The following is a 27,000-nucleotide window of genomic DNA, read 5'->3' on the forward strand; positions in this document are numbered from 1 at the left end:
GTTGCGTAAATTGCATTCGCTACTCTATCGACTTACGCGTGTTTGTTTGCCATTTTCCAAGCCGAAAAGCATTACCGGTGCGTGGCAAGTTTTGGTATGTTGCTTCGTCTATGGAAATGACACAAAAGCGCTTGATCATCTTGATAGCGAACAAATGGTATAATGTATAGAATTGCACAAAAAATACGCGCTCCACCATTTTACAAGCTCTTGAATCTAACAATTCGAAACGCTTTGTTAAAAGAACCAACAAAACTAAAGCTCACTCGCCTGCAGGAAATGACGTGAATTGGGAACGTGTGTGTGTGTGAAATTAGACTATTGTAGCGCGACCCTGGGCAAACTCAAAAAGGTGTGCAGAAACAAAAATAAAAAAAACCATCACCTCCGGACATAAAATTCAATACAAGACAAGTACAGCAGCAAAATCACGATCAACAACAACAACCCCAATAATCCCACTACAAACAGTCAATCGTTAGTGATAAAGGAAGGAGAATGGTGATGAAATTTGCTCTGGATTGGAAAATAGCAAGAGAGAAGGAACTAGACGCGAGATGAAGAAACAGACACTCAGATCGAAGGGGCAGTGTAACGCGCAACCCCGGTAAGAAAAGAAGTGCAGCATTAAGAATGAACATTAGAGAGCCATGGGACAGGAGCAGCTAAGGAGAGCATCGTAATACAAATGGATGTGAACGAACACATATTGGTTATTTAGTAACATTACATTTACAGGAAACGAAAACAATAACATTATTAGACCGTGTTTGTAAGGAAAGCAGACAAGGAAAAGGAAACATACAATTAAACCGTAGACTAGTTATAATTACTTGATATACATTTTTTCACAAGAAAATATACTTATAATCACGGACAAATAAAGAAATATTGTGAATGATACCAACGGCAAACGGTTGCGGTGGTTTCGATTCCGTTTTCTTTCCACCTGCAAGTTTACCACAGATAGCGATTGGTTGTCTCATTTTTATTACCACTGGGCGTTTGGAGTACACTTTTATTTCGCTTACCATCATTGCCTTTCTCTATCAGGTTCGAAAATTCCTGTATTCTTGTATATAACATCTAAAATTGTTAACAAAAAAGCTTTTGGAATCATTGCGTTTCAACGTTTCCGTGTCATTGTGTTTGTGTAATTTGGTTTGTTTCAAATGGTTTTACTTGTGGTGTATTGTTCGCTGGTAATTTTTGGAACAGAACGGAAAGTGGAAAGGACGATAAAGAACGCTACTAGCGTAAGGGTCGTAAAAGTTACACAAGCTAAAATAGTACCGACTGTTCACCCGTGAGATTCCTTTAAAAGAGCATTCGGGGCAGGATAATAATACCGTTCATGTTTACATTGCATTTGGCACGGCCATTAAGTATGAATTACTTGAGCTAATGGTTACACATGGAGCTGCTCACAATAACCTAAACCCTACTTTACCAGCTGGTCTGTCTGTCATTTCACACACGCAAAGCAACTATTACCTAAGACAATGCACAATAATACACAATTATTCCATCGACATGTATATATCGTAAGAATAATAGCTAGACAAAAATTGGTGGTTTACCAGACACAGTTTTCTCACAGTGTTGGGGGAGGGGCAGGTTACGAATGGGGAATGAGAGCATCAAATTCTCTCCTAAGGTAATGGGTTTGGAATGTGTATACATACATATATGTATCTAGCGGCTACTCCATCCAGTCGCATCGCCTACACAATGTTCATCTGTATCTTGATCACCACCGTATTATTGTCGGCAAATTTGGCCAAAATGTCCTTAATTTTGGCAAACTCCAAAAACCCAAAACCGCGCGGACTGATGTCCTGGTTCGGGCGGTGGAACGCAAGTATCTCCGGCTTCGACATGATCGTGTCGTGCTGCGACAGTTCCGGCGACCGTACGTTCAGCAGCGTTATCTTGATGCGTCCCTTGAACGGCCACTCGAGATGGTAATCGTTCTCCGACTGCATCAGATGGACGTGCAGCCCGATCGAATCCTTCGTGCGTGGCGACACGTTGATGCGGGCGCAAAACTTGTACCCGTGCGGCGAGGTGTACGCTTCGCCGCTGTAAAACATACAGTTACTGTTTGCTACCATCGACTCGATTTTGTTCGAGAAATCGTCCAGCTTCCAGAGCAGCACGCCCCCGCTGTACCGCGGATCGACCTCCTGGTTAATTTTGGTCAGCTGAATCTCCTGCTTCGACAGCTTGATGCCGAGTATGTGTACCTCCTGCTCCAGTATGACGATGCGTTCGTACATCGAGCGAACCAGCTCGTTGGTGCTCATCTCCGGCACACTGTTTTTGGCCGGTGGATCCCAAAACTTATACCGATCGTTGCTTCCCGTGTACGTCTCGAGCAGTAGCTGCAAATCGTGAATGGGGTAAATTCAAATTTAGTAACAATCAAAGCTCTCACGCACGAAGATCGCGCTACCTGTAAGTGCTGCTGACAGTCTGACGCAATGTGGGCGCTCATCGCAGCTTCATCCGGAGCAACAAACTTGCACTTTACCCGGGCGAACGGGCATGGTTGACTTTGCCGGGACATGGCGAACGGACACTGCCGCAGATGGGTATCGATGTCGGTGGGTGAAAGCTGCTCGCCACAGCCACGCATCGAGTTCGGGCACGGCTTTTTGATTTGCGATATCTCACGGCGCGTGCAATTGTCCGGAAAAATGTCACACTTGATGTCGAGCGGCTCGTTGTCCAGCGGACAGTTGGAGTTTTTCTCACTGGAAAGGGCAGCACGGAACGGGTGATTTGTTAAATAGTAGCACATGAAGGGCACGCGTGATTAGCTCGTGATAGTTACTTCAACCAATCCGTAATGCACTTCCGACAGAACCGATGGCCACATTTCGTGAGGATGGGCTCGTTCAGCCAGCAGTAGCAGATGGGGCACTCATACCGCGCTTCAAGGACGCCATCGTCAGCTTTAGCGGCACTCTGTAGAAAGATTGGAGGAAAAATACGATAACATCAAATCCTCACCTTTTCATTATCCCGCGAAGGGGGAGGGAGAGGTCGAACATAAAAACTAGGGGTCGCATGAACATGACTCATTCCGATACATCCGGGAGCACAAGCAGTGGGGCAAGGGCGCACTTCATCCACTATCTCGCGGTTCTGGCAAACGGGTTTTACATACCTGCAAACAGTTTTCTTCGGCGGATACTTCTCTTTTCACGGGTCTACTCATTTCTGATCATAACTAGTGCACGAAAATATTGAACCAAACAAAGCGATTTGTATATCTTCCGTTTGTCAACTATTTTGCTGTTGTTGTGAATGGTCGCTTCAAGATGACTACAAAAGGTGTCCGAGAATGACGGTTGCTAATGTGAGCGATTCAAAACTGATTTTACTTTTGAATTGATAAAAGATGTTTGAAAATGAACAGCTCTTTTCCTTGATATTTTTAATATTTTCTGCGTATGGATGTTTTTGAATTGGGATGTAAAAATCGTCACCCAAAATGCAGACATAAACTCGCCTCGTGCTCACCTCTGCTCTAATCACCTTTGAAAAACTTGACAGATCTGTCACTGCGGACGTGTACAACATTTCCCGACATCGTTCGATCGCCCTCTGCCGCCTGTGGAAACTTCGTGCACCGATCGCATTTTATCAGCGATCTTTTCGTTCCATCGCAAGTGTTGGGAAGCAGGAACGTTTCACCATCTCTGTGTTTCACCTGTTAGTTTTATCTGCGTGGTACAGTAAAGTTGCATCAGAATGGCTTCCACACTAACGCCGGAGGAGAAGGAGCATCTCATCACCCGCAACCTGCAGGAGGTGCTGGGTCAGGATAATCTTCGCGCGGTCCTGAAGGAGCGCGATCTTAAGATATACTGGGGTACGGCCACGACTGGCAAACCACACATCGCTTACTTTGTCCCCATGTCCAAGGTGGCCGACTTTTTGAAAGCCGGTTGTGAGGTAAGTGAGCCCGTGTAAAACTCATAGCCCGTTGCATCAGGGGCCACGTTTTCTTCTACTATCACTTTCAATGCTCCTATCGCCCGCCCCGACCGATTGCAGGTAACGATCCTGTTTGCAGATCTGCACGCCTATCTGGACAACATGAAGGCGCCGTGGTCGCTGCTCAAGGAACGTACCAAGTACTACGAGGCGGTTATCAAGGCGATGCTTACCTCGCTCGGAGTGCCGCTGGACAAGCTGAAGTTCGTGTGCGGCACGGACTATCAGCTGTCGAAGGAGTACACGCTGGATGTGTACCGGTTGTCCTCGGTCGTGACGCAGCACGACGCCAAGAAGGCGGGAGCGGAGGTGGTGAAGCAGGTGGAGCATCCGCTGATGTCGGGCATCCTGTACCCGGGCCTGCAGGCGCTGGACGAGGAGTATCTGAAGGTGGACGCCCAGTTCGGTGGGGTGGATCAGCGTAAAATTTTCACCTTCGCCGAGAAATACCTGCCGCAGCTGGGTTACGCCAAGCGTATTCATCTTATGAATCCGATGATCCCGGGACTGGCCGGCGGCAAGATGTCGTCCAGTGAGGAGGACTCAAAAATCGACCTGCTCGACAGTGCGGCAAAGGTGAAGAGCAAGATCAAGAAAGCGTTCTGTGAGCCGGGCAACATTGAGGACAATGGGCTGCTAAAGTTCGTGAAGCACGTCGTGTATCCGATGTTCAAGGAGGGCGAAGCTTTCACGGTCCACCGCAAACCAGACTTTGGTGGCGATCTCGTATTTGCCGAGTACGAACAGCTGGAAGCTTGCTTTGCCGCCCAGGAGCTGCACCCGGGTGACTTGAAGGCAGCCGTCGAAGTGTACATCAACCGGCTGCTGGAACCGATCCGCAAGTCGTTCGACACGGATTACTACCGCGAGCTGACCGAGCGCGCCTATCCGGCACCGGTGAAGGTGCAGACAGGAAAGCAGGCCGGTGGTGGAAAAGCGCAACCAGCAGCAGCAGCAGGCACAAATGCTGCTGCGGCGGTCGGTGAAAATACGCCCGACAAGCTGGAGCTGAAGGTCGGCCAGATCCTGGACGCTGTGAAGCATCCGGACGCCGACAGTCTCTGCGTGCTGACGGTGGACATTGGTGGCGGCGAGCGGAAGGCGATCGTGAGCAATTTGATGGCTCACTACACGCTAGAGCAGCTGCGCGACCGGTTTGTGGTGGTGCTGACCAACATGAAGGCATCGAAAATTCGCGGCGTTGAGAGCGAAGGCTTGGTGCTGTATGCGGCAGGAGCAGAAAAGTGTGAAGCTTTGGCCGTACCGGAGGGTTCGAAGGTGGGTGAACGCATAATTGTGGAAGGGTTCGACAATACGGGCAACCCCGTCCCGGCACTGAACCCGAAGAAGAAGGTGTGGGACAAGATTCAGGCGGAACTGCACACCGGCACGGACGGACAGGCCCTGTGGAAAGAGTTTTCGCTGATGACGCTGAACGGGGATCGGGTAACGAGCACGCTGGCAGGATGTAGCATCAAGTAGACCCGTGGCTAATAAGGAGAGAAGGGACCTCTGTGTTTACGATGGCATTTCGCGTCCGCTGTTGCGATTTGAGAGTCTTATTTTTTGGTGAACATTTTGTTGCAACATAATCTCCGTTTGGATGATTAAAAACGCATGTTTTTACACTCATTTCATACTTTTGCAGAGAGTAATTTATTAAAGTCGGCATCGCAAATGATTCTAAACATAAATGTTGTTCTATTTCTTGGGATAGCGATCTGAGGAGAAATTCCATTCGAAAGAAAAGTAAGAATTAAATCAGCTAAATGGAAATGCTGGCAACACTGCGCCCAAATGCGGAAAGTAAATAAAAACAAAAGCACGTGCGCTGGAAGAGCATGCGTCAAAGTCAGCTGTTTGGTTGGGTTGGTTGTTTGTTGTGTTGATTTCGCGGCTACCGGTGCAAGAGTTAGTTTGTTTTTGCGTTACCTGCGGCAAAGACCGACAAAACTGTGATAAACCATTGTATTACTAAACATAGCATAAGTATGGTGCGTGTGGACTTATCGAAGCTTACGCACCTTCAGAAGGACGCGAGCCAGGTGCGTAATATCTGCATTCTGGCCCACGTGGACCACGGCAAAACCACGCTGGCAGATAGTTTGATCGCAAGCAATGGCATCATTTCCACGCGCTTGGCCGGCAAGCTGCGCTACATGGACAGCCGGCCAGACGAGCAGGAGCGTCAGATCACGATGAAGAGCAGCAGCATTGCGCTGTACTTTCGACAGGAATCGCAAGACGCTCCGGCGAGCACCGGCGAGGAAGAGTATTTGGTTAACTTGATCGATTCGCCGGGTCACGTAGATTTCAGCAGCGAGGTATCAACCGCCATTCGGCTTTGCGACGGGGCAATAATCGTGGTCGACGTCGTGGAAGGCGTTTGTCCGCAAACACGCGTCTGTCTGCAGCAAGCTTACAACGAGCAGCTTTCCACCGTGCTGCTGTTGAACAAAATCGACCGACTGGTGCTGGAAAAGCGGCTAGAACCGGCCGAAGCGTACCACCATCTTGCGCAGGTGCTGGAGCAAGTGAACGCCGTCGTAGGGAACCTGTTCGCAACGGATGTTTTGGCCCGGGAACAGATCAGTACGACGGCGGATCAAACTTCCGCGCTGGAGGAGGCGGACGATTCGTTCCTGTACTACACACCGCAGCAGGGCAACGTGCTGTTCGGTTCGGCGCTCGATGGATGGGCTTTCGATTTGGCAACCTTCGCCCGGCTGTACCACGGTAAGCTGGAGGGCGTAAAGGATAGTGGCGAGCTGTTGAACGCACTGTGGGGTGACTATTTCTATTCACCGCGCAAGAAAGCGATAGAGCCCGGTGCCACGGAAAAGGGTCGCAAGCCGCTCTTCGTGCAGCTGGTCCTGGACAATCTGTGGAACATATACGGGTTGGTGGAAAACCGAGATGAAGCGAAGCTGCGAACCATCTCGGAGCGGTGCGGCGTGGTGCAGAATGTGCGCGACCTGAAGCACGCCGATGGACGGGTGCCGGTGAGGAACCTGTTGGCCGGCTGGCTGCCAATGGAACGATCGCTGCTGGGTGCGGTTTGCCGAACGGTCCCCAACCCGACCGGCATTAGCGAGATGAAGGCGGAAAAGCTGCTCTGCTCTCGGTTGGCAGACTTCGCGTCATATCCGGCGGAAACGCAAGCTCTCAAGCGTGACATTATGCGTTGCCGGGCGGACAGCGAACGGTTGATTGTGTTCGTTTCGAAAATGTTTCCTATCGAGCACGGTGCACTAGCGGGAGCGAAGGACACACTGGAACGTTTAACGAAGGCGCTCTCGCTGTCGGATCCTGAGGACGGTGGATGTGATGGGGAGGCGGAAATATTTCTGGCCTTTGCCAGAGTGTACAGCGGTACGCTGAGAAGAGGATCGCGCGTATTCGTGATTGGACCCAAGTATGATCCACGTACGATGATCACGACCGACGATGCCGGTGCGAATCCACACCTGGTAGAGATCGAAATCGATAGTCTGTTCCTGCTAATGGGCCGTCAGCTCGAACCGGTCGATGCAGTGCCGGCCGGTAATATCGTTGGCATCGGTGGTCTGCAAAACGTGGTGCTGAAAACGGCTACGCTAAGCAACACCCGCTACTGTCCACCGTTTGTCGATCTTCCCATGATAGCGACACCGATCCTGCGCGTGGCCGTTGAGCCGAAGGATATTCAAAAAATGCCCCAGCTGGTGCGTGGGCTTAAGCTGCTCAATCAAGCGGACGCTTGCGTGGAGGTTCGCGTGCAGGAAAGTGGGGAGCATGTGCTGTTAACGCTCGGCGAAGTCCATCTCGAACGGTGCATCAAGGATCTGCAGGAAACGTACGCTAAAATTGAGCTGAACGTGTCGAAACCGATCGTACCGTTTAAGGAAACAATTGTCCCGTTCGTACCGACGTCGGAGGATAATCCAGAGGAGGAAATAGCAAAGGATCGTGAGAAAGACAAAACGGTAACGCTTCAAACGCCAAACCGGCAGTGTACGATCAAGCTGATAGCAATGCCACTGTCGCAGGAGGTGGTTGACCTGCTAAACACCAACGAACCGGTACTGAAAGCCTACATAAAGGCACACGAAGCGAAACAACCACTACCGCAGGCGCTGCAGGATTCGATCAGTGAGCTTCGGGCGGGGCTGACCCAGCTGCTTCCCGAAACAGTGCCGTTCGATCGAATTTGGTCCTTTGGGCCGAAAAAGTGTGGTACGAATTTGCTTGTAAATGGGACCGATTTCAAGCACACGGCCGTGTGGTACGAGAATGAGACGACCGAGCAGACGGCGGACGATCCACGCGCGCAGTACGAGTCGTCGTTTTTGAACGGGTTTCAAATGGCTTCGTTGGCGGGACCGCTGTGCGATGAGCCGATGCAGGGCGTGTGCTTTTTGGTGGAACGTTGGGAGTTAGACGTGACGATCGGAGTGGATCTTGCTTCGGTTGCGTCTCATGGACCACTTTCAGGTATGTGGTGGTTGAAATGAATGTACGTTATTTGAAGAAACGTAATTAAATGGTGCTTATTTCTCACACTCTGCAGGCCAAATCATGTCCGCCGTTAAGGAAGGATGTAAGAAGGCTTTCCAGAACCAGCCGCAACGGCTCGTTCACCCAATGTATAGCTGTAACATTACAGTGAACTCGGATGTGCTTGGTAAGTGGCTGTTTTTTAAATTTAGATTTATTTTTTTTTATTTAAAAACACAAATTGAACATTGGATATGTTTGAAAACGGTTTAGCCACGTGCTGGCAACACTGTGTCAATCATGAGATTCCTACCCCTCGCCAGAGACCTGTCAAAATCGTTTTGTTTTCTTGGTAGCTGTCAAACGTACTGCGCATCGCGTTGTCAAACCGAGCACATGGTTTGTTGTCGATTGGACCAAGCGGCGACGACGACCAAAATTCTCTAATTTTACCGACTGAAAGGTAAAAAGTGTGCAAAGTTGCTTGTGTTACTTCCTTCTGTTGCAAAGTGCGTGTGATATTGTGTGTTAAAAGCCCCATTTAAGCGCTCACAACAATGGGTAAAAAGGCAAAAGTCGGAAAGGATCGGCGTGATAAGTTCTACAAGCTCGCCAAAGAGTCCGGGTACCGGTCGCGTGCCGCATTCAAGTTGATTCAGCTGAACCGACGCTTCGGATTCTTGCAGCAGTCGCAAGTATGTCTCGATCTGTGTGCCGCCCCCGGCGGTTGGATGCAGGTGGCGAAGCAGAACATGCCCGTCTCGAGCATCGTGATCGGTGTGGATCTATACCCGATCAAGAACGTGCCGGGCTGTATCAGCCTGATCGGCGACATAACGAGCGACAAAACGAAGGCCGATCTGGCAAAGGAGCTGAAGACGTGGAAAGTGGACGTCGTGCTGAACGATGGTGCACCGAATGTGGGTAAAAACTGGCTGCACGATGCTTACCAGCAGGTCTGTCTGACGCTTAGCGCCGTCAAGCTGGCCACGCAGTTCCTGCGACCGGGCGGATGGTTCATCACGAAGGTGTTCCGCTCGAAGGACTACAACGCGCTGATCTGGGTGCTGAAGCAGCTGTTCCGCAAGGTGCATGCGACCAAACCGTCCGCTTCGCGTAAGGAGTCGGCCGAAATCTTCGTCGTCTGCCAGTACTACAAGGCGCCGGACAAGATTGATCCACGCTTTTTGGACTCGAAGTATGTGTTCGAGGAGCTGGACATCCAGTCGAAGGACATTTCGTCGAACAACATTCTGAAGGAACTGGAGCGCAAAACGCCCAAAAAACCGAAGGTGGAAGGTTACGACAGCACGGACGTGCGTAAGATTATAACCGCGCTGGAGTACATGCAGAGCGACAAGCCGCTGGCCCTGTTGAGCCGCGTGACAGAAATTACCTTCACCAAGGCGGACGAAGCAATTGCAAACCATCCGCGCACCACGACGGAGCTGAAGGAATGCTGCAAGGATATAAAGATCCTGGGCCGTAAGGATATCAAGGAACTGTTGCGCTGGCACAAGCTGCTCAGCCCAGAGTTTACGGAGGCTGGCGAGGACAAAGCGGATGATAAGAAAAAGAAGGGCGAAGGTGAGGAAGAAGCGAAGGACGACGACGACGACGAAACAGATGTGGACGAGGAGATTGTGGAGTTGAAGCAGATTGAGAAGGAGATTGCGACCCTGCAGAAGGAGGAAGAGCGGAGCTCGAAGCGAATGCGCAAGAAGACCAACAAAGAGCGGGCAAAGCTGAACGAGAAACTGAGCCTGAAGATGGTCATCAAGGGCGATGCCGGCCCGACCGAGCAGGGTGAGGATATGGTGTTTTCGCTGAAGGACGTCGGCACCAGGCAGCAACTGGAGAGCATCCTCGACCAGGCGCCAGACTTTGTGGTAGAAGATAAGTCGGACGACGAGGGTGCGGAGGATGGCGAGTACGTGCGGTACGACCGCGAGACGAAGGGTGATCTGTTCGAGGATGATAAGCTGCTTTCCACCCAGCGAGCCGATAGCGATTCCGAGATAGATTCCGACTTCGACGAGAAGGGCCTTGGGATGGAGTCGGACGATGAGGAGCTGAGCTTTGAGGAGGACGAAGATATGAAGGATCCGTCGGACGATGAGGACCGCAATCCGCTGATCACGGATCTGGACTACCGCAGCAAGGTGGACAAGCGGCTGCACCGGGCACAGCTGTGGTACGAGCAGGAAGCGTTCAAAAAGCACAACCTCCAAGCGAACGACGAGGAGGTGGTGGATTACGATCTGGACAAGATGATCGAGGCGTACAAGAAGGCGGGCGTGACGGTGCTTGGTACGGAGGGCACCGATAAGAGCAAGGAGTCGGAACCGCTGGGAAAGAAGGCCCGCCGCCGGTCCAAGCACGATGTGAACAAGCTGGACGGCGACAAGTCGAGCGATAGCAGCAGCTCGTCGGAAGATGAGGACGAACCACAGAACGCACAGGCAGTGGGCACGATGGTGCATAAGACGATAGAGAAGGTGGGTGGCGACAGCGAGGGCGGCTTCGAGATTGTGTCCTCCGAGAAGGTGCGCAAGCCGAAGAAGATCAAGCTGAGCGAGGAGGAGCTGGCGCTGGGACAGATGATAATTTCGGGCAAGAAGACGCGCCGCGATATCATCGATGCGGCGTTCAACCGGTACATGTTTAACGATACCAACCTGCCGGACTGGTTCGTTGCGGACGAGCTGAAAACGATGCAGCGCCATCTGCCGGTGCCGGAAGATGTGGTGGAGAAGTACCGCAAGTCGAAGGACGAGTTCAACGTGCGCACGATCAAGAAGGTGATGGAGGCGAAGGCGCGCAAGAAGCGGCACGCGACCAAGAGGCTGGAGAAGATCAAGAAGAAGGCGGAAACGATCATGGAGAACGTGGACAACACCAACCAGGAGAAGATTCGTTTACTGAAGAAGTAAGTATTGGAAAGTTCCGTCTGGTTTTGTACAAATGTTAATGGTTTTCTGTTGTAACCTCTTTCCCAGGCTCTACAAAAAAGCAGACGCGAAGAAGAAGGATGTGACGTACGTGGTGGCGAAGAAGACGGGCGTTAGCGGCAAGAAGGTGCGTCGACCGAAGGGTGTCGAGGGCCGGTTCAAGGTGGTGGATCCGCGCATGAAGAAGGATCGGCGAGCCGAGATGGCGAAGGATAAGCGTTCGAAAAAACACGGCAAGGGCCGGGGTAAACCTGCTGCCGGTGGAAAGGGCAAGGGCCGAGGCAGCAATGCTAAGGCAAAGGCTGGCGGCAGTCGTAAGAAGTAAGGTTTTTTTGTTGGGTTAATTCTATTGCTAGTGTAGAGCGTGTACACACAGGAATAGCGAGAGCAAAAACAGAAAAGTAACACATCGCTATAAACACTTATAAATAAATAATAAAGATACATTTATGGAACATGTAGATGCATTCTGTAGCTTAAATTATGAAAGGGAAGCAACACAATACGGCGTGTTAGTTAATCGTGTAGGAATTAGTATCGCTTTTATTACTCGTTTAATGAGTTAGCGATGGTTCCACAGTGAAACCACAAACCAGACTACTAACAGTATCTCTGCTTGGGACGATAAGACGGCAGCCTTCGAGGCAGCCTTCTGTGCGATCGAACCGTTGTTTGTGCGTTTAGGCATAACGGTGGATAGGACAGTGGAACTGTTAGCACCTACTGTGGTCGAAGAGTTCGATTTAGCAATCGACGTCGAGCCACTCCCCAATCCTTTGCTCGTCGGCGTTGGAGTGATCGATGCTGCTGGACGGTTGGAAGTCGGTCCGTCGGAAGCTTTGCCGTTCGCGGGCTGTCCCCGATTGCTACCGCCCGCTACTTTGCACTGACTGAGCACCTTCCAGCCTGCACAAATGTTACTACCGGCAAAGGTACAGCCCATATGATAGTTCCAAACGCCCGCCGTAGTGTAGTTCAACTGAAAGCACTGAAACTGGCTCGCGGACGATGTTGCTTGCTTTGCTAGGGAGGGATTGTGCGGTTGCAGCAAAAGGTGCGTCATGTTAACGAGCGCAACGGTGCACTCTACCTCACCGACGGTCGCAATGCAGCTGCTGTAGTTGTTAGCGGATTGACAGAACTTGCAACTGAAACCGTGCACTGCAAAGGAGCGCATAAGAGTAAAGGATAAGTGTAAGGATTTGAGGACACAATTAGGCGGGAAAAGCAGCTACCTGTACTCCATGCCAGTGGTAAAAGCACGACGACAACGGAACTCCAATGTGGGAACATGGCGCAAAAGTCATATACACTACCGTCCGGGAAGTATTTCGCCGCGTGACTAAAACCGATGGACTTGTAGCTGGCAATGAACAGGAACGTGTACAGAATATGGTCTCCAACAGAGAATGTACTGTTTGGTAAAAGGTAGAACAATCGCTCCAATTGTTTCTTTCGAGTGTGCAAACGCTCCAACCCGCTTGCGTCGTCGTGCGTTCGATGCTCATTAGACGTGTTAAGACAAAATTACCAACAAATGCTAATTTTGCCTCCAGCGGGTTGAGCAAATGAGTAGGCTGTGTCTAGCTTTTTTTCGTATATCGTTATTTTTTATTCATAGTATTGCTACTAACATTATGTTAAGCTTATCTAGCGCCGTTATTAAATAGGTATGTGGATTTGTTTCACTACTTCAATTATTTGTTTCCATTCTTATCGCTCTACTGCTTCTAGTTCACCATTTTGTTGTGTGTGGGTGCATGAACATAGTGGTAGAAACGAGTCCAGTAAAATTCGGTTCGGTTCCGCTCTATACCGAACTCAAACACACATGTCGCGATGCTTCTTCTTCGAGCATTCTTTAATGTGTATGCTTACCAACGCGCTTTCCGCTCTCTTGAACCCTTTTCCGTTTTTTTTAATTTTACGCGGAATCGTATACTATTTACAAAGAAAGAAAGAAAAAAACACAGTTAAATAGGATACAAATCCTCCCAAACTGTCTACTAGAAAACCAGCATTGTAGCACACCGGCAGGCTAAGAAAAAGAGAGAGAGAGAAAATACTACGGTAATACAAAAACCGCTTCCTTTTAAAACAATCCCGGCAATCCCGGATCCGGGCATTACTATTGCCCGGTCAATTTCCCATTTTCCTTTTCCGTGCGCGCGCGTGTTCGTTCGTTCGTTGGTATGATGGTGTGTGGTTAAATTAAAAGATAAGAGTTTGCAATAAATAGTCCCGAATAAAGTAATGATAATAAATAAGCAAGATTAGCAAAGCAATGTGCGGGGCAGAACGCGAGCAGAATCCAAAGCGGGAAACATTTGCCCATTGCACACACACACACACGCACCTCGTTCTTTCCATCACTGGTCGCCATGTTACGTGAAGCATAGTAAAAGCCTACTGCGCTCCTAAAATCGGAGGATTGCTAAATATTACATTCATTTGTGTATGTGTGTGTGTTTTTTCGGTTAAAATTCCCTCCTCTCTCTCTCTCCCTTTCTCCCTCCCCCATACCAGTCCCGGTGACTGTGTTTGAGTAGGCCTTGCTGGCGCAGTAGCGATGAAAAGAACGAGATAAACGTGGATTCGTGTTCGGATTGCTGGCTGAGTTTCCCGTTTGCTGCCGGAGCCTAAGCCGCCCAAATGCTGCTGCTGCTGTATGTTTACGTGTCAGTCAGTCAGGGTGCAAACCGTTTGCTTAATCATGTCCTTAAAGTTGTACCGTACATCGGAATCGGTAGATAAAACGATTCCCGGATGGCGCCGGCCTGGTACGTGGTCGCGATCCGGAACCGTTTTATGCGCCCGATGTAACTGTTTTCGTATGTGGCGGCCTGGCGATTTGCGCTGATTAAAAGTGCGGCTAGGTTTGTAACACTACTGGACGTGGCCGCAGACACGCGGAATATCCGTACTGCTAGTAATCGTATAGACCAATAAATAAATAAAGGGCGCGCGGGTCCGAAACCCAGGGCCGCCCAACCAGGCTGGCCAGTTTCGTTGGGAGCGAGCTACATGTAAAGTATATGAAGGTATTACAACTAATGCAGGTGGATGATCATAATGGAGAAAGCGGGCGGAAAAACACATGGAAGGAATGGACTGTCGCCGCTGCATCCGCTACCCCCTTACTATAGCTTCCCTAAAAGCGGACAAGGGTGGTCGCCTTCCCTGTGAGGCGTTTTTTTTGTCGTTTTGTGTGTGTGTTTGTCTGCTGACGGATTGTAACATCCTCTGGCCCTTAATTTTCGCTGCCCACTGTGCCGTCCGTGGTGTTCTGGTACGTCCGGAATGATACCGACTCGGTCTGCGTGTCCTCGGTGGCGGCCGTGATGGCGGCAGAGTTCGCACGGTACGACGAGACGGGCTGCCGCGACGGCACCTTCCACTTGTTGTACGTGCTGCTGGCGGGCGTCTTCGCGGGCTTCGAGGCGTAGTAGCTGGAGGTTTCCGGCGGTACGCACAGCATACCGTACACGTTGATACCGGGCAGGCCGGCGTACGTTGGCTGATCGTGCGCCAGCGGTCCCTCTGTGTTTTTGGGGTGGGAATGGGAAAAGAGACAAACATTCGATTAGCACCGTATGGGGGCTTCTCCCTTTCCCAGCTCTGCTGCTTACCGAGCCGATAGTGGGGCGGACACTTGCAGATCACCAGATAGTGCGACTTGCCCGTCCGGGTGTTCTGGAGCGCTAGGATGGACCAGTCCTTCGGGGCGCGGCAGTCCCGCAGCTCGTTCGTGTTTTCGCACGTCTTCGCCAGCGTAATGGCGCGCTTCTGCTGATTGCCCACCAGCTTGATCGTGTGGTTGTCGTCCTCGTTCAGACTAGCCGAGCACGGATCGCGGTATCTGAGTAGAAGAAGAAAAAAAGGCGAAACAAAATAGATGATCGTGAGTGAAGAATAATTACACCAGCGCGCGCAGCAAAGGGTTTGTCCCGGGGATGTGTGTTCGGATCGCGATGGCTCTCGGGAAGGGGGGTGATCAGTGGGGGGGGGGGGGAATGGGTGGAGGACAACACGATGGCTTGCTGAGAGATGCGCTGATAAAGCGGTGTTGTAAGTGCCGTTAATGAATGTTGTTTTTTCTTCTGTTGGAATTGCTTGTTTTACTTAGGCGCTGCCGTTGTTACCGGTTTATACAGTGACAGAAATTGTTATAAGGTCATCTGATTTTTTTTTACATCTTTTTATACCGGTAGGCTTGCACCTCAAATGCTTGATGTCAAACTGTTGATAATGATAAAAAATAATTCGTGTAAGGCTATAACGAGTTGATGTTTGGTAAAAAACAGCCGATAAAGAGTGCTGATGGAGACATCGTCATTATATGTGTTAAATTTACGCCCAATTAGCTCTTGAATTTTGTAGATCTTTGTTTTTATTAGTTTTTGAAATGAATTCAACGTATCTGCAGATAATTCTTATCTAATTGGAGGTAGAATAATTATTCTTCACAAAAATGATAATAAATAATAATAATAATTAAATACACTCAGGAATCCGCTGACTCGGCGCGGTAGCAAGCCGTCAGCAGATTCTAGAACGCATCCCAGACACATCTAAGCGTAGGAAATGGGGACAGCTAGTTTTTTGTTTAGATTCAGAACTCATCCTTGACAGACCTGTTAAGGCCCTATTCCATTAAACGAATATTTCCAGAGTTCATCATCTGTTGTTGACCACATTTGGACGCAAAATCCACTTCGCCAATGTAATAACACGCTCGGAATTATGGAACGGAATTTTATGTTAAATCTATCTTTCTATTTAAAAAAATATTTTAATGAAGGAGTTGTTTAGCAAAGACACTTTTGGAACTGCTTTTTTTTGTTTCTTTCTAAAAAAACATTGACAGTGGAATTATCGTTCTTGACAGAATCTACATTGGTTTGGACCAATTAATTTTTCCTGGCGAGCTGGGATTTACCTGGGAAGCTGTCAAACGCCAATTCCATTTAAAACTCCCAAATGTGATAGGGTCTTCAAAAAAAAAAGCGAATGATAAGGATTTTTGTAAACAAATTATTATGTGCTCAGCAACAAATTTGAGGTTCAAGTCAGTTTTTCATCAAAATCTGCTCGAGAATGAGAATACGCTTAAAGAAACTTCAACCACTGTAATTGATCCAATGAACCAATTAGTAAACCGAAACCGAAGCTCTCTTGCACGGAATCTTCACGTATGTCAGCTTTGTTGAAATCTTAACACATATTAACCACGTGTAGCGTAAAGATGATATTTGTGCGTAACAGTCACTAAGTGTGTGTGTGTGTGTGTTACAGCCTTCGTCATCTTCAGAAATGATTCATGCGGCTCAGTTTTCCTGTTGACATTCCGGTGTTCAAAACAACGACGAACAACCGGCTGTGCAAACGCTGCAACACCACAGTATTGGTGAAACGCTCGTTTGTGGCAATGGTGCGCCAGTTTTTCGGGACTCTCGTCGATCGTCGCCTTTCGAAGCGAACTGCCCGTGGTGACAGTTTTTCGCCAGATGGCTTCCAGACAAGAGTCTCTCCAAAACCGTGTTACGTTAGGCGCTGGGCGCCTCCTCGTGGTGGCGCTGCTCGTGGCAGCATGCTTCGTTGGCAGCGGTAGGTGTTGTGTGGAGTAACTAATCCCGTTTTCCGTGCGTATCTAATACTGCTGCTGCATTGATATTTCACCCCTTCTCCAATTGGGCACGTTGTCAGGATTGGCATCACTGAACTGCAAAATATGTCACTCGATCGGAAACTACGAGGAGTGTCTGCGCAGCCCGTCCGCCCCGTGCACGGCCTCGCTCGTCAACACGTCCCACCTGTTCCTGTCGTCCTCAAATCCAACCCTGCGCAACGTATCGTATCCGGGCCCAGTGCCTGAATTCCAGTGCTTCCAGGTGAACTATACCGTTGATGTGATGTGGCACTACCAGATGGGCTGCACGTACGCGACGACCAAAATCTGCGAGGGATGGAAAACGGCCAGCAAGTGTCGTACGACTCGCTCGAACGTCATGGGCGTACCGGGACGGGTGAAGGTGCCACTGCTGGCTGACTACAACCCACAAGGGCCACCGATACAGATCCATCCGCGCCCGAACGGTGCCGCTGCAGCCGTAACAGTGCAGCACAGCACCCAACCACTGAACTGCAAAATATGTCACTCGACCGGAAACTACGAGGAGTGTCTGCGCAGCCCGTCCGCCCCGTGCACGGCCTCGCTCGTCAACTCAACGCATCTATTCCTAACGTCCTCCAATCCGACCCTGCGCAACGTACCGTACCCAGGCCCAGCGCCGGAGTTCCAGTGCTTCCAGGTGAACTATACCGTTGGTGTGATGTGGCACTACCAGATGGGCTGCACGTACGCGACGACTAAAATCTGCGAGGGTTGGAAAACGGCCAGCAAGTGCCGCACGATACCCTCAAACGTGATGGGCGTCCCGGGACGGGTGAAGGTGCCACTGCTGGCCGATTATAACCCGAACGGGCCACCGATACAGATCCATCCGCGTCCGAACGGTGCGGCTGCGGCCGTACCAGTGCAGCGCAGCACCAAGTCGGTCGCTTCCGGACGAAGTGCCATCGAATGTTTGTTCCTTTCGCTGGTGTTCGGTTGGGTGGCAACAACGCTGCTGAGATACTGAGAGAGGGCGATGGTAGTTGAAATAAAGTTTTAAGAATTATGCTGTATGCCCGAGGAACGGTGCTTTTTCCCCTTTTTTTCTGTGAACAACATGTTCCGTCTAGACGCGCCCGGGGTCGGTACTAAGACGCGGCAGACTCGGTAGACATTAAACCTTGCCCGTTGAAGGTTGAAGCCGTTACGCGTAAAGGTGTGTAACGGACGCACGGCTGTTCGAAATAGATATATTATCAGTGTAAGTATAGGAGTGCGTAGTTGTTGAAATTAGAAAGCTACACCCGCTGCATGGAAAGCAAAGCGCGTCTCCATACGGTGCACAATTGAATCGAAAGTATCGCTCGCTGCTCACAATCAGATCATCTCGCTGGCGTGTAAGCGATCGCCTGCGGTGCGGGAAATTCAGCTTCTACCTTCCCACACACACATAAGCACACGTGGGTGAAGCGATCAAGATAGTAGCACACACACATTGTGAACCAATTATTAATTGACCGCTTTCAAACTGGCTGGCCGGGCGCTCTGTTGCCCTCTAATGTTCATTAACTTTTGCCTCGCTGTTTGGTGGTCGATCGTTGATCGGAAACTGATGCGGCCACCGTGTGTTTGTGTGTGTGTGTGTGTGAGGGGCTGGAATTTCAGGTCACCGAAATTTACCAGACTCGGCCAATCGAACCACTTACTTCCGGTCATTGATTCCGATTGCGATCGGGGGATCATCATTACCCACCATCAATCGAAAGATGATCGATCGTCGGTGGAATTTAATCACTCGTGCCCGATCAGCGCACAGGTGCGTGTACCATATTCTTTCCGTGCTGTCCACACACACACACACATACACATGGGGGGGGGGGGGGGGGGGGGGGGGGGTGATGGTGAAAATTTTCGTGTTACCCCCTTTTTCTCTCTCTGTCTCCTCGCCTCCCTTACACACCTTACACGCACTGTGCCGGAAGGTGGATGATTTTTCCGATCCGGCAGGCCCAGTAACCCGGTTGGCCTCGGGACGCGGTTATTGCAACCAATTTACCTTCCTCCTTACACATACACACACAAACACACAAACGCCGACACATGGACAAACCAACGAAAATTTGGAAAATGTTTGGCCACTCCTCGTCCGATCGGTCGGAACCCAATTTTCCCCCGCGTGGCCTGATCGAGCGAAGGGAGAAATTTTTGCATATCGATCGAGTGCAATTCGATTCGATTATGATTTGCCGTGAGTGAATTGTTGTCTGCTGGCTGAGACGAGGAAGCAGAGCAAAATAATCGCACAAATGAAATAATGCGAATAACAAAAGGCGAACACACCACGTCAGGGAAATGAAATATTTTTTTTTTTTGTGTAGAGGTGCTGCTGGTGGAAAGTTTTTGGAGCGAACTTCCTCCCCTCTCCATCCCCTAATTGCCAAAGCAAGGGGAGGTTCGATTATTAAATGGATCTTTCCGATCTGCTGCTCCACCGAGAAATGTTCAATCAAACCCGATAAGAAATGGACTGAAATCTTCCTGCACCGATGGGCGATAATTGATTAATGCTTTGAATTAAGCTTTTATTTTAACAAAATTATACTTATTTTACATGAGTTTGTGCATGCGAGTTGCAAGCCGGAAAGATAAAGCAAACATTTGACTCCTTCAACGCGTTGAACTCCGCAAGGCAAACAGATAACGCATTAGAATTAATCATTTCAAAAAAGGGAATAACAAGATAAGTACAATGTTTCGATGACTTCGATGACTCCCCGCACGGACACACTTTTCGCTAACATTTGCTTGCCTGTGTCAATCGGTTGCATTTATCTCTTTCCGCTTTACCACCCCTCGGGCTTAATGAGCTTGCATCCCTTGCGGGTGATTATTGTACACGCGATCGCAGGAATGGCAATCATTAGAGTTTACACAGTCGAAGGGTCCGAGCGGTTCGCTTAGATTCCTTCATCGGTGGGAGGTCACACCAGCGGGCGGTTACGGTCGGAGAAAGTACCACCCTCCCTGGTGGAGGGAAATTTGTTGCCAATGAGATTATTATTTTAGCGTAATCATTAGCCCGGACGAGGACGCTGCGTAAGCAGAAAAGAGCTTTTGTTACGGGCAGCCGCGCTGATCACACTCCCGCTTTGTGCATTGATCGATGTGAGTGAGGTACAGGTTCAGTTTGACCTTCACTTTGCTGCAGCAAACACCACGCCAAGGTGGTGCAATCAACCACACTCAGGGGGATGTGGATTTTATGCCTTTTTCTTCCCGTCGCTCGTTGTATGACAGCATGGCGGTGATCGCAAACGGGGTTAAAATGATTGATAGTGTATGATTTTGTGCGTGTGTGTGATGGATAAACAAAAAACCCTCGGTATGCAGTTTATATTGTCCTGAAATGATGCCCGCCCGCGTGGCGTTCGGCGGGGGCAATTGATTTTTACAACACTCTCGCTACAAAGGAAAGTTAAAGGACGCAGTTAAGCGACTGCTTGCAATAGCAATGACCAAACAAATGTGGTGTGTTTGTTGTATGCTTTCTCTGCTCACTCTTCACTTCACTGTTGTACGAGTGTTAATTTATGTGTAAACTGTAGCAATGATTCAATGTGGATTAGTGTGCGATTAGACACGGGTGATTAAATTCCGCTGCGATTTATTTTAATGAGTGCTGTTAACAATTCCTCGCACGAAAGCGCATGGATCGATCGATAGGTTCCGATAGCAAAACACGACCAAGGTGCCCGAGCGCCGACGCGGACTTGTAAAATTTGCAAGTTATCGCAGGAGAGCCTCCAAGTTTTCCCTCCCGTATTGCATAAATTCTTCGCCCGAGCTCGAGCGAGGTCGTCGTCGGTCTATAGTCCGACACTAAGTTTAATTGGTATGCTTTGCCCAACACTGCCCAAGCATAGCTGGGCTAATCTTAGATGAATTGGTTTGCTGTTGTTCGGAACCAGTTCGTTTTTGTTGCATTTTGAAGACACTCTTGCTCGCGCAGACGAAAAACGATACCAGAGGATCGATGGCCTGGCTTAAATCGGGCGATGCATCAGCGAACATGAGCCAACGGGTGTGTAATCTTCAGCCATGTGGCCGGCAAACGATCGGGCATAATGAGCTACTGAAGAAAGGAGGGGGTTGGTGCTCTAGGTAATAATTCCTTCCCGGGTCAGTAACGGATATGTTAATATAGAAGCAAACCCCAACGCGAATGGCGCCCGAAAAATGGTGTACGTTTTTATAGATCATCAGCAGCAGCGAAAGATACACGGCAAAAAGACCCTGTCGGTTAGCAAGCAAATGGCTTGTTTGACTGTAATCATGGTCGTGTAAATCGTGCCTGCTTCACACCATGACCCATTGCTCAAAAGCTTCCTGACTGGCTGACACATGTGTTGGGGAGGCTAGGAGGTTTGTGTCTGGATCTGGCCTCCCTGCAGTGGGCAGTGAACGCGAATCTAAATCAGCCAGGTGGGAAATGAGGCTACCCGTGTTCAGCGCATATTCATTATGCACAGGGTACAGCCTTGATGGTGTAAGAGAGCGTGCCATTGCAGACCTCGCGGCCGATCGTGTTCTTATTCTGGCTTTACCATCGATCGGCATCGTGAAGATGTCGCGAACAACCAAAAGAGAACGACAGGGAGCATTGAGCGGGGAGAAAATATTGCATATTACTTAGACATTAGCGTTCGTTGTGGTTCGTAGGTTCGCTAGAGCTAGGGAACAATGTTATGCCTTGTTCGCTGGGACGACCTGCAATGCCGAGCTGAGGCACATTTTTCCAGCAGATGTCCCCGCGTGTTCGATGCATTCGATACGCTCACACCCTTTGGTCTCCCCGAGTGTGCCTGCTGCATAATTGAAGCTGGCAGGGGTTCCGAAGAGGAAGGAGGCTGTGCTTCATTACAACGGCACCACATTCTCGTACTAGCTCTCCCTCCGGGACGGGAAGGTGGGCCTCACAAGGTGATGGCCATCGGTATCCGAAATATAGATTTTAACGGAATTGCATTGTTAGTGGATGAACCGAAACGGTGGAATGGAAATTTGAATTCCTGGCTCCTGGGTTGTCATTTGCTCGCCACTGGCTCTGGCTTTCCTGGGACAGTCGTGCATTAGCGTAGAAGGTGGCCAGCCCCCCAAAAATGCTTGTTCCTGTGCGGGAATTTTCATCGTGATCGTGTTTCCTGGTGATTTAATTAAATACGTGACCCCCCTGCTGATACTCCCGGGCGAACGGTGCTGTTTCGTAAAGGGAATAGAACATGTAACCGGAGCGCATGTCGCATGTTTGTGTGCTGGCATCGTGCACTAGCACTAGAAATTCTTACACGGCCCTATAAACGAGTAATAAACATTTCAATCCGGATAATGAGAAGAAGAATGTTAATGTCGCTTTAGCTAAGGACTGCCGGGGTGCGGGTTACGGCGAGTCGGCTGATCAGTTGTAATGCAAACCGAGGAGGATGGCTAGAAGTTGCTAACACGATCCGGTAATGGATCTTTAGTACGATGAAGTGAGATTGATTCGATGAGAGCGTACCGGTACTGGATATAGAAGTATCACTGTTTTAGCTTTAATAATATTTATTACTTCAAATTTGGCTACGATATGTAACTTGCTCGGTTTACCTATACATCTCTACACTTTCGTAATTATTTCCAATATCGTTGATGAGATTTCGTTACATACACATCAATATTTTTTCGTTAGATATAACCATTGGATTCTCCAATTTGATATGATACATCATAGGATAAAAAAAGAAATACTTGATAGCTTGAAATCGCTGCAAACATGTAAATTCACAACACCAACAGTGTACAGCATCAAAACAAACGATTCCCTAATGCCACACTTGTGCTCTTGAAACATCCAATATAAACATCCTTTCCCAAAGTTTCAAGAATCTATCTTGAAGTCGTTAAGGAATCTACAATTTAGTTCCGGGAAATATAAGCAATATCCTCTCTACTTCTTTGGGAATATTAGAGATGTTGAGGAAACTTACCATATTTGTTACCAGTATTCAGTATTCAAAAATAAAATGTTTAGTTATCATCTCCTTTGGTTGCAGAATAATATATGTCTGTGACCTGCCATCGCATAATGAAACTTAGGGAATCTAGACAGTCTAATCACCTTTGCCTTAAAATAGAAAATTCGTCTTAAGCGGGCTACGGACTAAAGTATAAAAAGCCATTATTTAAGCTGGGATGGTCTACCCACATCAAACACGTTGAGATCAATGGAAAAAGTGTTGAAATCTATAGCGAAACTCTGCAACGTGTGACATTTTAAAACCCTCCCCGACAAGTACACACTTTCCGCCTGGGAGTAATGAAATCGATCACACGACGCATAATCGACACGGGCGCTGGTGCAGAAAGGTTCATTGAAATCATCCAGTGTGCAGTGTTTTCCCTTCCTCCCATCCTCTACTTCCTTCCACCGTCTCACTGAGGTCTGGGCACGACCTGTGCGATAAACCTGTCCGACACTAATTCGATTACCGTGTAGAAACGATTTATGGGTTCTTTTCCCGCTTTTGTTGTAAACACACAACGGCACCAGACACACATGATACACACACACGTCTCTCATGCATTCCCTCCACCGTTGTAAGAAATTCAATAAACTCCAATAACTGTAACCTCCCAGAGCATGCTTTTTTGTGTGCCTGCTTGCTTTGCTGCCTTTTGTTTGTGCCAATAGCTCTTCTCTTCGCAATGGGACTTTTTGTGCTGTGAGCCACGAGGGCGATCGTGCGCGTTGTGCGGTGGTGCGCCTGTCATACATCATGTTTAGCAGCTTGTTTAGTTTAGTTGCACCAAAGCATAATGAGACGCCGAGCTTTGCGAACGAGTTTGCTGCGTTTGGGTTGACGCAGTCCGAAGACCGAAGCACCCGGGAAAGCTTCGAAGCATGATTGATGAGGGTAATTGCTTTCTGCACTCATGCGCCGTGACCGTGAGGCACTGCCGCGCTTCCCCACCCCCTTCTTTCCCGCTGCCCAAGGAGCAGGAGCCGCTGTGGGACCGATTGGCGATGCGCTTCACGGCCCGGCAGACGCCTTCTTCCGGCATGGCGGGGAATGACGATCCCACCAAGCCCACGCCGAACCGACCCACCGTCACGGCGTTTCGGTGCGGAAAGTGAAAACCCCAATTACGTCTGTGGCGGCCTGCGTCTGCGTTCCACCCTCGTAAGCGCTGGAGGATCGTTTGGGGTTTTTGTTCACACACCAACACAAATTCGAACGGCCAGAGCCAGATGGTGGGGTATGCGGGGCGATAGTTTTTGGAGGTTCTAAGGAACTCGATTTTGTCGTGAAAGGAAAACAAAATCGCGGAAAATTGGAAATTAATCAACCATTCACAACCATCCATCGGTGTGGGGTGATTGTCTCGGCAAGCTCCACAGCCTTGAACAGCTTTCGGGGACTCGGGAAAGACCTTGATCTACAAATTCCGACGTCCCTCGTCGGCCGAGGTCACTTGTGGGCATTCGCTGCCGGTGGCGGTAGTTCAATGACTCCGATGGAGGCGCATCGAAATCAACATATCTGTTGTGAGCGTTGCGGGAAGGGCCCATTTTCACCAGTCATGTCAATTGATGGGGCGAACGACTCTACCTCCTGCATGGCCATCTTTCCAGACGCTCTCGTTACTGATTACGAAGAATGTTTTAATCGGTTTCGACTAAGCGATGGGTCGTGGGTTCTGGGTTTTGAAAATGGGAAAACTGAACACACGGAACAACGCGCGCAACCCAACCCGCAAGGGACGGTTGCCCTTCGGTGGTGGATGGCGAACAACAACTTACCTCGGCGGGCAGGCACACAGTGGCTGGGTGTAGTTCAGACGCACGTAGACAGCATTGCAGACCTGTGCGCGGACCGTGGATGGTTGGGAAAAATGAGAAATGAAGGCAAAAAATAGAATATTGATTAGAACACGGCAGCAGATGAACGGGCTAACGGTGTGTTTGTGTGCGCGAGCGCTGCGCCAATGCTTACCTGCTGGATGGCGCACTCGGGCAGGAAGTAGATATGCTGATTGTGTGGGTAATAATGGTACTTGGTGGGTGCGAGGCCAGTCTAAAATGGGAAGCAAAGAAAAAGGAATCAAATGTGAGGAAAGGTGAACATTATCGGCTAATTCTGCTGCGCATTCTGGTGCAGCATGGAAAGTTGAATTTGAATTTCGAGGATCTTCTCATTAGTGTGTGTGTCTGTGTGTGGCAAGTTTATTTTTGGCATTTGGCGTAGATGTTGTTTCTGGGCGTGTGTAGGCATGAGTTGGAAGCATTAACGGTGATTGTTAAAAGAAGAAAGAAACTACACACCATTGGAAACCATTGCCACCGAACTTAACTGAAATATCTCATTCGCTGCTGTGTGCATATGTGTTTTGAGTAGCTGATGCTATCAACTTTATCCTATACCATTACTAATGCTACATTTATCTCTCTCTCTCTTTCTCTCTTTTCCTGCATCAATAGGAAAACTGTACGCCGTGATAGGGCGACGGCACGGGCGCATCCAGTCGGCGGATCTGATCGAGGGCAGCGGCCAGTTCGACGTGACCGCAGTCATACCGGTGATCGAGTCGTTTAACTTCGCCACCGAAATACGCAAGCAAACGTCCGGCCTGGCGATGCCGCAGCTCGTCTTCAGCCACTGGGAGACGGTCGAGATCGATCCGCACTGGGTACCGTCGACCGAGGAGGAGTACCTGCAGTACGGCGAGAAGGCCGACTTTACGAACGTGGCCCGCGTCTACATGGACGCGATACGCGAACGGAAGGGTTTGCCGGTGGAGAAGAAGCTGGTGGAGTTTGCGGAAAAGCAGCGCACGCTATCGAAAAATAAGTAAAAGCAGCGTGCCCCTTGCGGCGGACTGTTTGAGAAGCGGTTTATAAAGAGGGAACCGTAAAGCGAACTCGACCGCGATACTTTTTTGAAGCGCAGCAAGAAAAAGGATAGTTCATTCTTTTGGCACAGGGACAGCGCAGGTAGTTTTGTGGATTGTTTTACCTATTTCTGATAACTTTAAGCAGTTAATCCTTAACATAATTGATTTAAAGTCAGTGCCGTAATGGATGCTCGGTTACAGTACGATCAGCAAAGTGACTTTTCCTTTTAACGGCCACGTATTGAGAACGCGAAATCGCAACACGGTTTATTATAGATTCGTTTCCAGCTAATAAGGAACGGGGAGAAGAAAAAGAAGGCCAAAGCGTACGTGGTTGGACGTGCTGTGACCGAGCCAATACAACCGGGCAAGAAAAGCCAACCGGTGGAGGGGATGTGCTGCTAATCAACCGCAGACATAACTATATCCGTGGGTGGATGTTCTGTCGTTTCGATCCTCTGCAAATCAGCGAAAGGCGATCCTCAGCGAAACCGAACGCCTGCGAACACGAAAGCGTGTAAAATAGATCAAACCACCATCGTCACCGCGTCGACGATGGCGCACGTTCGTCGCTTGATGGGATGAGATCTTTTCGGGTTAAGAGGGGCGGCTGACCTAGAAAGTAAATTTCTTAAAGCTCACACACGGTTCCCCGTCACACGGGTATGTACTGTGTGTGTGCAGTTTGTGGTGTAGTTTTCCATCAACTGCAGCCCCGGGGTCGTGGGTTTGCTGTGAGGTTTTCCCCGGTGGATCGTATTTCCACGCCATGACTTTCCCCTGTGACAAGAAGCTTTTCGCTTTCCTTCTCCGTGGACTGTGCAAAACCAACATGGTTCGATGGTTGTGTTCTGTGATACGAACGAGCCCGCCGCTTGTTTGCAGGCTGGAGGTGCTTCCGACTAATTACACGTACATTGGTTGCGGTGCGACGACAATGGTTTCAACCGCACACATGCGTTGAGTATGTCAATTAGGAAGACGACGATGGCAAACCGTACAAGATCGTGTGTAGCCTGTAAG

At 49.4% G+C, this 27,000-nt stretch overlaps 6 protein-coding genes across 7 annotated transcripts in view; 4 read left to right on the forward strand and 2 right to left on the reverse strand.

The window, feature by feature from the left end:
- Nucleotides 1-973: 973 nt before the first annotated feature.
- Nucleotides 974-3,325, reverse strand: LOC121600145 (TNF receptor-associated factor 6). Its single transcript, XM_041928475.1, has 4 exons — nucleotides 3,173-3,325; nucleotides 2,837-2,970; nucleotides 2,456-2,756; nucleotides 974-2,384 (listed from the first exon to the last, which is right to left on the reverse strand). Exons 1-4 carry the CDS (start codon nucleotides 3,221-3,223, stop codon nucleotides 1,725-1,727), a joined length of 1,146 nt encoding a protein of 381 aa, XP_041784409.1. The 5' UTR covers nucleotides 3,224-3,325; the 3' UTR covers nucleotides 974-1,724.
- Nucleotides 3,326-3,567: 242 nt separating this feature from the next.
- Nucleotides 3,568-5,640, forward strand: LOC121600117 (tyrosine--tRNA ligase, cytoplasmic). The gene is made up of 2 exons (XM_041928438.1): nucleotides 3,568-3,963; nucleotides 4,066-5,640. Exons 1-2 carry the CDS (start codon nucleotides 3,760-3,762, stop codon nucleotides 5,485-5,487), a joined length of 1,626 nt encoding a protein of 541 aa, XP_041784372.1. The 5' UTR covers nucleotides 3,568-3,759; the 3' UTR covers nucleotides 5,488-5,640.
- A 104-nt stretch (nucleotides 5,641-5,744) lies between these two features.
- On the forward strand, nucleotides 5,745-26,180 carry LOC121600075 (elongation factor-like GTPase 1). The gene is made up of 3 exons (XM_041928375.1): nucleotides 5,745-8,478; nucleotides 8,555-8,668; nucleotides 25,565-26,180. The coding sequence occupies exons 1-3, from the start codon at nucleotides 5,997-5,999 to the stop codon at nucleotides 25,936-25,938; spliced, it is 2,970 nt and encodes a 989-aa protein (XP_041784309.1). The 5' UTR covers nucleotides 5,745-5,996; the 3' UTR covers nucleotides 25,939-26,180.
- Nucleotides 8,851-11,893, forward strand: LOC121600083 (pre-rRNA 2'-O-ribose RNA methyltransferase FTSJ3). Its single transcript, XM_041928387.1, has 2 exons — nucleotides 8,851-11,410; nucleotides 11,481-11,893. Exons 1-2 carry the CDS (start codon nucleotides 9,039-9,041, stop codon nucleotides 11,755-11,757), a joined length of 2,649 nt encoding a protein of 882 aa, XP_041784321.1. The 5' UTR covers nucleotides 8,851-9,038; the 3' UTR covers nucleotides 11,758-11,893.
- LOC121600107 (uncharacterized serine-rich protein C215.13) overlaps nucleotides 13,021-27,000 on the reverse strand; it is a 78,675-nt gene continuing 64,695 nt past the window's right edge. For both annotated transcript variants that reach the window (XM_041928425.1, XM_041928418.1), the window contains 4 exons: nucleotides 25,080-25,160; nucleotides 24,887-24,948; nucleotides 15,062-15,291; nucleotides 13,021-14,972 (listed from right to left, as the gene is read on the reverse strand). In XM_041928425.1, the coding sequence (XP_041784359.1) occupies nucleotides 14,683-14,972; nucleotides 15,062-15,291; nucleotides 24,887-24,948; nucleotides 25,080-25,160 (663 nt within the window). In that variant the 3' untranslated portion in view covers nucleotides 13,021-14,682. The remainder of the gene's footprint in view (nucleotides 14,973-15,061; nucleotides 15,292-24,886; nucleotides 24,949-25,079; nucleotides 25,161-27,000) is intronic.
- On the forward strand, nucleotides 16,860-18,130 carry LOC121600153. Its single transcript, XM_041928486.1, has 2 exons — nucleotides 16,860-17,039; nucleotides 17,139-18,130. Exons 1-2 carry the CDS (start codon nucleotides 16,940-16,942, stop codon nucleotides 18,071-18,073), a joined length of 1,035 nt encoding a protein of 344 aa, XP_041784420.1. The 5' UTR covers nucleotides 16,860-16,939; the 3' UTR covers nucleotides 18,074-18,130.

Source organism: Anopheles merus, chromosome 2R (assembly GCF_017562075.2).
Source record: "Anopheles merus strain MAF chromosome 2R, AmerM5.1, whole genome shotgun sequence".
Taxonomy (NCBI): domain Eukaryota; kingdom Metazoa; phylum Arthropoda; class Insecta; order Diptera; family Culicidae; genus Anopheles; species Anopheles merus.